Source organism: Puma concolor, chromosome A3, assembly GCF_028749965.1.
Source record: "Puma concolor isolate L17-30 chromosome A3, mPumCon1.1.hap2, whole genome shotgun sequence".
NCBI lineage: Eukaryota > Metazoa > Chordata > Mammalia > Carnivora > Felidae > Puma > Puma concolor.
Genome location: NC_141669.1, coordinates 27603624 through 27617617, shown reverse-complemented (window position 1 = coordinate 27617617; position 13994 = coordinate 27603624). Strand labels below are relative to the sequence as shown.

The following is a 13994-nucleotide window of genomic DNA, read 5'->3' as shown; positions in this document are numbered from 1 at the left end:
GAGTGACTGTACTAGATTTAAACCCTTTGCAATGTTTTGAGGTGGGTGTTGCTGGTATCCTTTGGGCTACCAACAGGACCAAAAAGTACTTGCCATCTGGATATGATCACCAACACATAGGCTCACTCACACATCATGACTCTTTCTATCAAGCTTTTCATTTTGTTCATCTGATGAAGGATAAAGCCACAGTTCCCAAACTGTATAACGAGGTGTCCATCCAGAACACTGCAGTGGACTCTCAGGGATACCAAAAGATATTTCAAACTCCCAAGGGAAATACAGCAGTACTCAGTATTTGTTAGACACCATGTAAACTACCAGCTTGAAATAGTTTACAGTTCACCCATTAGATCATGCTGTATTTCTTTCAATGGTATCAAATATTTCCAAAGCAAAAAAAAAATCAATGTGGAACAAGAAAAAAGGTAGCCATATTCAATCTGATGACAAAATTTAAGATATTGTTTCATGCCCAACAGGCACACACATCCATTAGTAAGTAATTGTGGTTTTTAAAGAATTAAAATATTTTTTTTATTTTTTTAATGTTTATTTATTCTTGAGACAGTGAGGAAGAGACAGAGTGCAAGAAGGGGAGGGGCAGAGAGAGACACATACACACAGAATCTGAAGCGGGCACCAGGCTCTGAGCTGTCAGCACAGAGCCCAATGCGGGGCTCCAACTCACAAACTATGAGATTATGACCTGAGCCAAAGTCAGCCACTTAACTGACTGAGCCACCCAGGTGCCCCTAAAATATTATTTTGATTTCAACATATGTGTATTGTTTTTTAAAGTGGGTTCTAAGTCATTTAAACATTAATATATGTTAAGCTGTTTGGACCTAACTATTCTATACGTGGAATTGTTAGGTATTTCTTTCGACCTAGAGGTAGAGTGAAAAAACTGAGACACCAAATAAAACACAAAGAACCAGTGAGACACGAGTGTGCCCTGTGAAGAGAAAAAGGTTCATGGTGGGACTTTGGTGAGGTCCACCAGCACCAATGGTAAGCACACTGAAGTTACAGGCTCTTGGTACCATCATCCTGACAGGAGCTTGTTCTCCAGTAGCAGCATGTGTCAAACCTAAGCGCAAAACAGGGTGACAAGCCACTTAAGATAAGAGGCAGTAAGGGATTGGGAAATGTGTTTTCATAGATTCATAGGATTTTAGCACTTGGAAGGGACTTTGAAAGATTCTGCTTTACAAAAGATAAAAAGATTTTTCTGTGTTTGATGGAAACATCTTCTGAAATTGGCCAAAATCTATCCTGAAAACAAATGTAAAAGGCACAACTCAGGCAAGTGTACCTTGTTCTTACCATGTTCCCATATAAGAGGTGGCAGGAAAAGGACAGGCAACCTCACGCAGTAGAAAAGCCTAGGCATTGGGGCACTTGGGTGTCTCAGTCAGTTAGGCGTCCAACTCTTGATTTTGGCTCAGGTCATGACCTTACAGTTCATGAGATTGAACTCCACGTTGGGCTCTGCACTGACAGTGTGGACCCTGCTTGGGATTCTCTGTCTCACTCTCTCTCTCTCTCTGCTCCTCCCCCACTTGTGCACATGCGCTCTCTCTCTCTCTCTCTCTCTCTCTCTCAAAATAAATAGATACACATTTAAAAGAAAAAAGCACAGGTGTTGAAGACAGACAGGCCTGAAGCCACATCCCAGTTCTCCCACCTACTGGCTATTAGTGCTCCGTGTGAGACACCAATGCTCATCAGACTCAGTTTCCTTAACAGAGTTAATGAGATAACATGGATATGATGCCCCACCAGGTGCCCAACAACCAACTGGTAGCAATTAAAGTGCCCTGTTCCAGGTAAGGGAAGGTGTGGGCAGGTGGAAATGCCATGGGCACACACATAGCTTGCCACACCATGCTCAGCCTCTTCACAACAAAGCAAAGGAATGAGGAGCTCACAAGTTGCTTTTTTCCAGTAACTTTACCTTTCTCTCTAGCGCTTACTCATGCTAACTTTGCAGAGGCTAGCCTTCATGCCTCCATTTACCTCTGCTGTATCTTCCCACATGGGTCTGTTCTTCAGTGTCCCCAGGAGATGGGCCTATGGTAGGGGAGCTGAAAATGCTGATGGAGCCAGCACACTCACAATTTTAAGAACAGACGTTACCAGGTCAACTCAGACTCAAGTGCACACCCTCCCTGTACCAGAGAACAGCCCTGCCTCTTTGGGGCTGATGCTGCAGAGTCAGAATCCAGGGACAGATTGAAAGTCCAAGTCACTGGCAACATCCCAAGAGTTCAACTGGTAAGGAGGTAAGTCATGAGACCTTTATCAGAAACCTGATCTGAGGATACAAGTCCAAGAGGCAAGTACAGACATGTTTTCCTTGAACATGCAAACCTCATCCTCGCTGCAAATTTCAAATTTACCCAGGTATTCTTTTATGAGTGTAAAACAGATCTAAGATACAGTCTGCTCACTAAAACTAATAATTAGTGTACATTCAGTAATGCAATTTCCTCAATCTTATCATAAAATGTTTCTTTGCTAAGAGTCAGCCATTAATTGAGACACTATCCAATGTGATACTGAAATTCTGAGTTGAGTCGATCATTAGCAGAGAAATTTGTGAATTATGATCAGGGTATTTAAAATTGATTAAACTTCATTTTATGCTGAATGGGATTTTATGTTGAAGAATCTAAAACGCTATTTCACATTAAGATGCATTCTCTTTTGTTGAGGGGGAGGACCTATAGGTAGGCAGTCTCTCAGAGGAGACACAACACATAGATGATAACAAGAAAACAGAGTAATTGGAAATAATGGTCTTCTTTGTTAGCCTCTGATGAAGAAATCATACTCAAACTGTCAGAGCTAAGCTGTTCCACTGGCAAAATGGAATACAGATTTTTTAAATTCTTCAGTCTTCAGATCACAAAGCATCACTGTAATAGCCAATTACTGTAAATGACAATCAATGGTGTTTGGCACTGATCCTTAGAAAAAATCCACCTACCGATTTAGAATTTCTAGGCTCCAGCACCAGTGACAATTTGTAAATATCATCTTCTGTGTGATAGAGGTCCAGAGAGAGCTACAACAAATTAGAAAGGATAAATGATGATGTTGGATCACATTTACTTATTTATTTACATTGCTGAAATATTTTCAAACCAAATGTTGAAGCTCAGGTCTAATAATTTGAGAGAATGCAGAACATTAAAAAGATAGCATGCAGAGGCAGAACATGAAATTTTTAAACCAAACACTTTAGCATGGTCATCAGCATCCTATGTGCTATATCAGATGTGTTTATATCAACAAAAGGCAACATATTTGAGCTATGAAGTAAGATGCCCCCACTCTCAATGCTACAGGAATTGCTCAGAGAGGCAGCATATAAAGCATGAAGGAAGGTTCTGGAGTCAATTGGGCCTGAGTTCAAGTCCTAAGCCTACCACTGGTTAGCCTGGTACCTTGAGCCAGTTATATCTTCTCTGACACTCATTTGCCACATCTGTAAAATGGAAATTCTCATAAAAATCCCTACTGAATTGAATTTTGATCAAGATCAAATGGAATACTTCATGTGAAGTACTACACACACAACCTGGTACACAGTAAAATGCCAAGAAATGTTATTTGGTGTTGTTGATGTTACTATTATTATGACAGCTGTTACTACTAATATTATTATTTTGTGTGTGGGGGGGATGGGAAGGGAGGTCACTGAAAGCAGAAATGATCAGGACAGAGTCACAGAGGACTTTGTGAAGTAGGACCTAACTGGGACTATTCGGACAGAGAAAGAAGGAGAGAAAGATCAGGACAGGCAGGGACAACAACTTAGACCAAGATTGGAGTGCATGAATGAAATCAGTAAAAACTAAAATGCATGGTCCCATTCATCTAAAATAGAAGGCATGAGACTTAAAATCAGCCTGGATGAGTCTCACCCACACCCTTTAATGTTAAGATACCAGATGAATCATGCCATTTCATCAGCAGTGAACATAAACAGGTGCCCTGTCCTTTCTTCGACCATTGGGGATGAAAAATTCTATTTAACATATTTGGCCTAAAAATAAAAACTTAATGTGTATGGGTGTAGAGTGAGGGAGAAGCACAAGAAGGATGAAGTGGGAGAAAACTCAGAGGCAAAAGATGTCTTTCAAGGATTTATCTTGCTTTCATTTTTTTTTTTTTTTTTTTTTGAGAGAGAGAGAGAGAGGCAGGTGAGGGAGAGAAAGGATCTTAAGCAGACTCCAAGCCCAGCACCAAGCCTGATGCGGAGCTCCATTTCATGAACCATGAGATCATGACCTGAGCTGAACTCAAGAGTTGGACACTTCACCAACTGAGCTACCCAGATGCCCCTACAACATTTAAATTAAGGATTGCACACATCAGGTCATATACTGCTTTATCTAGACTTTGTCACCTAAAGATTTTTTCTAAACATAATGAAATTGACTTGACTATAAAACCGCCCCATCATCATTTCAGATCTTGAAAATCCTACCCACAAAGAACAGACACTATATCCATCTTCCATTAAACAGTCATTCCTTCCTCCAGGGAGGAGAGGAACCATCCCCTAGTGCCTTTACAAACAAATGCCTTTACAAGGCAGCTCATTATATAAAAGAATGAAGTGAAATGCATGAAAAAGATCTTTTGGTAGAAACACCGGTATAACAATGTCTTACTTGCCAAAACCGTCTTCGCAGATATAATCACCTTGGGACCTTTCCTCTGAGCTCAACAATAATAAAAATGTGTGATAAGTAGAATGTGACACTGGATCTCTGGGTTAGGGAGGTGACAGGGAGACGTGGGGTCCCTGATGAATGGGAGAAAGCCACTGCTCAGGTACAGCCAATTTTTGTCAGCTTGACAATTGACATATCTTCTCATTTGTCAAGAGAAGCCAGAAATCTGGAGTTTTACATGAAATATCTCAATTTTTAAATCCTGGCAACCAACATAAAATTTTTATGATTCTGTGTAGGCCAAATAAAACACATCTTGCCAATGGCAGTTGCCTGCTATTTTATAAATTCCACGATGGAAAACTCTACCGGCTTCTAAGCCTCACAGAAGCAGGCAGTGCATCCATTGCCATCTTTTCTGCCTCTATAATCCCAGCCACAGTTTGCTGCCTTGCATTGTGAACGTTCCATAGGGAGAAAATCAAGTCACTGTTTCCTTCTGGATTCCTTGTTATCAGGAGTTGATCTGGACTTCGATGAGCATGCCCCTGTCCTACTGATTCGGCCTTTAATAATGAATGGCAGTGGTGCCTGCTGGAAAAAGGATGACAACAGTGCCAGAACATCTGACCAGAAATCCAAATAAACCACACACTGAGTAGGGGAGATATTCTCTCAAAAGACACAGAACATCCGTGGTAGTTTCATACATCAGATGGACAGATACCAGATCCTATGATGGAAATGTCTTCTCCAAATGTTTACCCTTAATTTATTAGTGGTGATTTGATCCTGAGCAAGTTATTAGCCTTTGTGGGACTCAGTCTTTTGGTCTTTAAAATGGGAGGCATAAATAATAGCTCCTTCCCAGGACTTCTGTGAAGATTAAATGAGCTAACATGCATTCAGTGGGGTTTGTGTAGCGGGCCATAGAGATGGGCATTGCATGGTTGGCTTCCAGTCAAATGCCACGGTGCTCATCAGTGAATGTATTACTCCTGCCATCTTCTGCTTTCCCAGCCATGATCCTACCTACATGCATTCTCTCATCTCCTCTGGATTTTACAGCCCTGTGCAGAGCAACATGTTTTACTTCCTCCACAATTTTTTTTAAATAATTAGAGGCAACTTGTCAATGGAATCTCAAGAATGCTTGCTTGTGTTTAACATATTTTGAGCTTGGAGAATGGTCTGAATCACTGTTTCATGTTGCTGCATTTACACCCAAGCCTATCAGCAAAGATGGTTGTGGATTTAGTCTGCACATTAAGACCTATGTCGCCCTGACTAGAGAACTGTAAAATAAAACACACTTGGTCATCTCTTATTGACCATTTTTGCAATTCTTCATCTTCTTCTTCTTCTTCTTCTTTTTGAAACTGTAAAAATACAGGGGGCTTTCCAGTTATTTGCATATACTCAGAATGGTAAAAGTAACTGATAGATCTAAAAATACTATGAAAAGAATCAGATGATTTCGTATACCATAAAGTAAGAAGCATCAGCTTTTAAATCTTCTGGTTCCAGGATTAGGATCACAGTGGAAAATGCCTTCTCTAGATTGTCCCTGAAAAGAGGAACAATCCAAAATCCACGTGTTTAGTGCTGGGGTCTCCCTTTCTTCATGTGCCCAGGGCTGTTCAGGGGCTAAATTTACAATGATAAAAACGGCACACAGAGTCTCTGACTCATAGATTTTGTTCTGTAATTAATTCCTTCTTTAGCCACCCATGAAGAGGGAAGGAGAGATTACTTAATTTTTACAGATGCAAAATAAAATATATATAAAATAAATAAAATAGATGTAAAATAAATCAAACAGAGTAAATGCCCATCACTGAGAGACAGAGAGAGAGAGAGAGAGAGAGAGAGAGAGAGAGAGATACCCCCACCCCAAGCTGGGATTCAGAAGTTCTCCCTTTGCAAGCCTTTTGTCCTTTAGAAGTCTGTTTCTTCCTTTGTAAAATACAAAGGGACAGGGGTGATGTTACACTCTCTGCCCTTCCCAGGGTCCCTCACAGGGTGTCTGTGTATATGAAATATATGTGAAAATGCTATGAAAAATGCAATCAGTTATTACAGAAAGTCCCAAGGTTGCTATGCAGCCTACCACATGGAGCAGACATTCCGTAATTGTTGATTTATTTAAGAGCTCTCATTTTCCATCTTTCAGGGCTCTCAATCATGCATTGGCTTTCTCACCTGGAGCCATGTTTAGAGGCAAATAATCACTTCAGGTAAAAACCTGACCTAGAATCTTGGGGAAAAATGAATGGAGACATGCTGCACTTATGGATGCCCTCACAGCTTCTGTCAGTCAAATGGTTCTAATCCTAACACATATCTGCTTCATGAGATGGCCACTGGGCTCTAGTGAACACCTGATGGGAATCTCCTTTGTCTGCATTGAAGAGATTAATCTGCTTGTGGCCAGGAAGAATGAATGTATATTCCTGGGCAATGAACCTTCTTGTTGGTTGTAGGGAAGGAGGAGGGGTCTTGGCTTTAAATAGCAACTGCCTTGATCGATGTCCATATGTGGGACTGTGCTATCTGAGGAGCCACTGGGCTGGAACCACAGTATCAGATTGACACCAGGCTCCTTATTCTCAAGGGGCCACCAGTCTTTATATCTAGAATCACAGAAGTTTAGAGCTGGAAGAGATCTCACAAATGAGCACAAAATCCCTTATGAAAAGACCAAGGGCAGGTCTAGCTAACAAGGAGACAAACTAAGTAACTGCACACACAGAGCTAAAAGCTTCATCTCCTGCCCAGGATTCTTGCCACTGTACTACACTAGATAACATTGTTGTCCTAAATACAGTGCTTGGCGGCTTCCATATTTTCTTTTAATACCCGAGAGGGGGTGGGGCGGGGATTGATTGCGTTGTCATCCTTTTTCTTTTTTCTTTCCTTCCCAGGCAGAAAAAAATATACATATCTTAGCCTTTATTTCTAGGGTTCAAATTTTCCATTTGCACCCAAAAATTTCATTCAAAATCTTTTGATACTTCTCTAAATATCTGTCATTATGTTGCTTCATTCATAACTCAAAATTAATTCCCCTACTCCATCATCATCTTTTGTCAGGATGAGAAAATGCCCAAGCGTAGGCACCTGCTCTATGACACTCTCCTCCACGTAGTGAAGGTAGCCTGGACACAGACAGGTGGAACTTCAGCTGGTCTGCAGACATCACCTGTGCCTGTGGCTTTGCTGTCTGATTGGGGCTGCAACTCTGGTCACTTATTCGTGGAAACAGATTTACATGGCAAATGCTTCATAAACGCAGGTGCCTGGATTATTGAGAGGGTTTTTCCCCCCCAGTAGAGAATGTCTGTGTGTTTACTGTTTGTCATACAAACTCAGTCCCAAGAGATTTGTGTTTCTGTGTGTCGGCCACTTCTGCTTTATGCTAAGGTACAGCTGGTATTACTCCATGCACTTCAGGGGTTCTATGCCTTGGTAAACAATCATGTGTTCTAGGAACAGTGTGTGAGAAGGTCTAGGAACCTCCTATGCCAGTGCAGTGGTCCCAGAGGATTTAGGCCCTCAGAGCTTCAGAAGGAAATTGTTTTCATTTTCCATGGCCACGAATGGAAGAGTCAATTCAGTATTGCAGTCAAGTGTCTGAAGCTTCCGTATTATAAACCCAAACAGGGAAGTTGCTTCTCCATTTGTTAAACAAGGGTGAAAGAATTTGGTTATGCCTCTTCCCCCTGACAAGGCAGCCATCAATGGGGTAGGTTCTCTCCCATACACCTGTTGTGTCTAAAAGCGCCGGGACCTAGAGATCAGCCACGAATGACAAAAAATATGAATGCTAGTTGAATTTCATCTGTCTGACCCACAACATTCCTAAACACAGCATTCAGTTCATCTGTTGAGCTCCTACATATGCCAGGTATCATGAAAGGCAGTGGGGATATGGGATATATATGGCAGGTAAACAGGAAAAAAAAAATCTAATACAAAATGATACCTCCCTATGGTTAAGAAAGTATAAAGGTCAAGAGCCACACATGAAGCAGACACTTACTGCTCTGGAGAGGAACAGAGAATGCTCCAGAAAGACAGAAGGTTTTGAATTTGAGCTAGTCACAGGGGTGGATAGGGAAGGGATTTTCCAAGAAAGTGCAAAGGCCAGGAAGCAGAAGGCAGCAGTTCATGGTGGAAAGCCCAGTGTTCCTCAAAGGCAAGTGTGATGTGGCATCAGGTGATGACAACCCAGGATACATAGACAACAAGTCTAGAAGGGCCTCAAAGGCCAGGCTGGCAAGGGGAGGGTGGCAGTGGGGACAGGGAGATCATGGAGGAGGACCAGGTATTATCCCAGGCTTCAGCTATGCTGTGCGGGAGGGCAAAGGGAAATGGATGAGGTGAGGCCACGTAGAAGGTGGTGATGAGCTAGACTGGTGTGACGAAGGAGAGTGAGGGGCTGAGGGCGGAGGGCCTCTCCAAGAGCTCTAGGAGCAGAGCTATAGGGGTGGTACCTAGGCTCCTCAGGACAAAGGAAAATTTCTCTGTCCCGTGATTATAGTCTCAGCTCATGCCGGATATGGGGCTGGGCTCCCATCCCCTCACCCACCCTTTCAGATCCTGCCCCATCTACCAGCCCTGCATGCAACCTCGTGAATGACCTTCAAGGACTTTCCCGCATCCCCTGGGAAGTGAGAAGAGCTCTCAGCACAAACTCCTGTCCCCTCAACTCACCGTGAGCAGGTTGATCAAATCCATGTTGGGTTCTAAGTGGTGGGAGGCATTCTGCAGAGACACCAGTTCGCTGAGGGTAACGGAGAGCTGGTGCATTTTTACAATGTTAACTTTGTTGTCCTCCATCCAGTCTGGGAAAATGACATGGACTGCTATCAAGTCTTTCAAGTGGACGCCAAGGATGGGAATCTTGAAGCCCTCGCAGTCGGCAAAGGCCTTGCGGTAATTGCAGTAATTGCCGTTGGAAGAGACCAGCTCTGTCATTTCGTTCCAGTTCTGGAACAGATGGAAAAGTAGGATTTTCAAACAGTCTTCCCTCCTACCCACCCCCAGGCCCTGCCGTGTGTGGCTAGGAAATTCCTCAGCCACTGAGAGAAGTATCAATTGCACGAACACTGATGCAGGGAAATTATTAACCTAGAAAAAGAAAATTAGAAAAATGTCCTGGGCCTGGCTATATGAGCTAGACAGTGTGTTCTATTCTACTGCAAAACAGAAACTGCCTGCACCTCTGCCTACCTACTAGGGCTGGTAGGGTGTTAAAAAGCATCAATCATCTAGAAGTATTTGGCAATTCATGGAAATACTACAGTCCACAAACATAAGCATGTATTGTATTAAAACACAGTATGTAGTATAGTACAGTTGTTGTTCTAAGAAAGTTGCATTCAAGATATTACTTAAAGGTTAACCTGGAATGGGATGGGGTAGGAAAAGCCACACCGAGGTATGAGATAGCTGTGGTTTGGGACTCTGCCACTAACTAGACAGGTGACCTTTGGCAAGTAACTTCATTTTGAGGGGCCTCAGTTTCCTTTTTTGTAAGAAAGAAGATTTCAAATAATTTTTGAAGATCCACTGGTGGTTCCAAGCCTCTAAGAGCCTCCACTGAATTCTTACTCATCACAATGTGTAAAATGTGTTTTGCTCTTTACTTGAAATTCAGTACGAAGCTCAAGGAAAATAAGACACATAATGAACCCCAGTATGCTTAGAACGAGTGATATGTTTTAGGTCAGAGAGCAACACTTCTTGGCTTACAACCTCCTGTTTACCGCTGGTTGCCTAAGAGCAACCAGACCTTCCTCAATTTTGATCAGTCTACAACTTTCTGAAAGCAGCCCTGTGACTCAGATGGAGCTGTCTCCATTCCTAGGCCCAAGTTTGGGTACTGATTTACCGTCATTATAATTCCATCCCTCTTTTTGTGATTGGTTCAAGAACACAGAGGTAAGCCAATCGGTACATTATATTCTTCTAGCAATTGTTATTGGTCCAGGGGTGAAAATGTGACCTGAGATGGTCCAATCTGCCTAAGAACAACGTCTTTCATTCCATGGGGGCAGGGCTGAAGGCAGAAGTTTTCCCTGTCTCCGACTTGTGGACAGCCCAATCAGGAGAAAGGCTGGTCTAAGGAAACAAACAACTGATACTGAAAGGTAGGCAGAACTACTGAGCCAAAGCTCTAATCAGATTATGCCTGGAGTTGGCCCTGCTTTTTGTACTTCCAGGTATGTGAGATGACCCATTGCCTTACTGTCTAAGCAATTTCAAGATTTTTAAACTTACAGCTGAAAGTGTCCTTACTGATACAGCACACTACATGCTTACAAAGAAATCTTTTCCTAAAGATGAAATGTTCTTTTTCACTGACAAAGGAAAAATATTATTATTGTGGTCTAGAAACAAATATGGCAGAAAAAGCTCAGTTTAAAAAGACAAAGATCATTGTTTTTTTTAAATATATATATATATATATATATATATATATATATATATTTTTTTTTTTTTTTTTTTTTTTTTTCCCTGAGAACTCAGCTATAAATCTGAGGGATTTCTACACAAGGTCAACATCTCTCTCTTCCTTTGTATCTGTCCACTGTGTTTAACACAGTGCTATGAATACAGCAGGTGTTCATTGACTTGATTTGAGGAGGGTAGGGTAGGAATGATTTGTCTTATTTGCCTTGTACGCCCTGTGTGTGTCACAGTGCATATCACATAGTTAGCACCAAGTGCATATTTGTGGAGTACTCACAACTGCAATATGTTAATGGTATTCTTGTTGGGACACTTGGTATTCTTAAAGGCCTTCTTATTGGGACACTTGCCACCACTTCCAACCTGTTTTTGCCAGTGGTGTGCCTATTCCCTTCCTATTTAATTCCCCATGTGTAACCAACCACTGTCTAGGAAGAGAACTTTCCCCTTCTGATAGGAGCATCCTATCCCTAAACAATTTACAAATGACTTTTGTACTCAGGATTGGAATTTAATCCACCATACCTTTGTAACTTCTGAGGAAAGATGAGAATGGGTCTCCTTGAGGCGTGAGATAGAACTATGACTAAGGCCTCCCACCACTGCCATCAGAGTGTTAAAATTTTTGAGCTGAAGGAGCTTCTGCAATAAAAAAAATTACCATCAATACTTTGTAAGAATTTTTCAACTATTCCAGCCTCTCTGACGTACAGGTGAATGCACTATTTTAATAACAAGGATCTAGGACAAATAATATCAATTTAACATGAAGCACAAATGCAATCCACCAGAAAAATATATCCATCATTTTACAGAAAACGTTACAATGAATGCTTCTAAGTATTACCAATTAAAGGCAGTCTTCGTGCATGAGAGAAGTATGATGTTCACCACCAGATATTATGAATACTTTAATTGTCCTTTATGGTGTGAACCCCAAATTTCTTTGATGACTTTTCTCTAGAGGGAACAAACATCTAGAATCCTTTAAGAACCCCAGGCTAATGCCCAGACATACATACCTTGGCAACATTGATAAACTTTGTAATGACTTCTGCCCTTTGCTGGGGGGTTGGTTTGCTAAGAACCATCAACTGGACCCACTTAGAGATTCCATTAAATAAAGCAATAGATCTCTCCAAGGTTGGGTTATTCTCCAGGCAGCCATGGATGACATAGCTTTGGTAATCAGTGAACTAGTAAAGGAAGATTCAGAGACTCTGAATTATAATGGAGTCTTTGTAAAATCAGAAATTAGAACGTTGTGTGGAAGATGTGAGACGCTGTTTCATAACAACATAATGATTTCTTTCATTTCACATTTATGATGGTATCTTACACATTTGAATATACACGTACCCTTAACATATTATTTTGCTGTGTTTCACTCTGCCATACACAGATACATGCTTACACATCACAGTGTTGGACAGGGCGGGGAGGGACAAGAGTCTAAGTCACATTCCAGTGAATCTCAAATTTGCTGGATCATAAGATCCACCTGAGGCATTTGCATTATAACATATTGGTTTCTGGGGACACTTCAGACCTAAAGGATCAATATCTCCAAAGGAAGAACCCAAGAGTCTTCATTTTTCACCCACTACTTGTGATTCCAACAGCCAGGCAAGTCTGAGATACAATGGCATACATTAAAGAAAAGGAAATGAATACAAATATAATGATTTCAAGTCAGAATAATTTTGTACAGTTTTTTAAGAAAAAAGAAGAAGAAAACAATAATTGAAGTAAGGCAGCTCCTTAGCAAAACAGACACCTTTTGGGGGAGTCAGCATGGATGCCACCAAATACATGTGAGCCTTCTATCATGTAAACAATGCAGGGGGTTCCCTCTCATGGCCTGCCAGGAAGGGATCATTAAGGTCCTCTCCAAATAGGATTATTTTGTGAAAAGAATCAGTCTTTCAGAAATCCATACTTCTAACCTCATGTTCTTCTTTGCAAGTAATAATGTAATTAATTTCCTGGCACCTTGGAAAAGAAAGAGTGATTGCCCCAGAGCTTGGTGAGACAAAGCCTGATCATGAGCCATTGTGGAAATAGTCTCATAACAAGTAAATAGAGAGTAGGTGGCTAGGAAGAGACCACAGTCAAGAGGAAGAGAAAGGAGGTGGAGAAGGATCACTATTAAGACGGAGTAGGAAAGAAAAGTTTAATTCTGGCTCTCTATATCTGGAAATAAACAACCTGATGTGAGAGTCTCATCAAAGCCTACAATTCTTATTCTCAACCTATGCCCGTAATTAGGCATTTATACAAATCCCAACCTAAATAAATATGTCTTCCCTCAAATGGAGGGCCTAGCAAAACATGTTCACTTGGGAGAAGTCAATGGAGCTAAATAAACCTTGAATGGTTAAATCTCCACTGAGTATTCAGAAAATCATGCTTTAATCGTATGAAAGGAGACATTGAAAATAGCGACAGATATATAGCTCCTAAGCCATAAAATAAAGGCAGGATAATATTTATCTTTGGTTAAAAGGGATTGTTCCTGTGAATTAAGGGCACTTTTCCAGTGGAGCACAATGACAGAGGCTGCCAATATGAAAACGCAGCTCTTGGGAAAGTTGGCATGGTGGTTGTTATCCTTGGAAGAATAAATGTCAGTTTCTTACTGAGATCCTTCTAAAAGATTTATGCTCCAGAAAAGTGAGGTGCTCAGCCAATTCAATGGGCTCCAGATGGTCAAACAGCAGACAGGCTTTTCCCTTCTTGGATACTTTTTTCCTCTGTGTGACTCTTCTCATCCAGTCATAGGAAGGACTATAAAAGAAACAGTGAGTCTGGTCAATGTGCTGAAAG

At 41.3% G+C, this 13994-nt stretch overlaps 1 protein-coding gene across 9 annotated transcripts in view; it reads right to left on the bottom strand.

Moving 5' to 3' along the window:
• RASGRP3 (RAS guanyl releasing protein 3) overlaps window positions 1–13994 on the bottom strand; it is a 107438-nt gene that overhangs the window by 23520 nt on the left and 69924 nt on the right. For all 9 annotated transcript variants that reach the window (XM_086700354.1, XM_086700355.1, XM_086700349.1 and 6 more), the window contains 5 exons: window positions 13808–13955; window positions 12191–12364; window positions 11694–11810; window positions 9408–9683; window positions 2996–3073 (listed from right to left, as the gene is read on the bottom strand). In XM_086700354.1, coding sequence (XP_086556480.1) covers window positions 2996–3073; window positions 9408–9683; window positions 11694–11810; window positions 12191–12364; window positions 13808–13955 — 793 coding nt within the window. The remainder of the gene's footprint in view (window positions 1–2995; window positions 3074–9407; window positions 9684–11693; window positions 11811–12190; window positions 12365–13807; window positions 13956–13994) is intronic.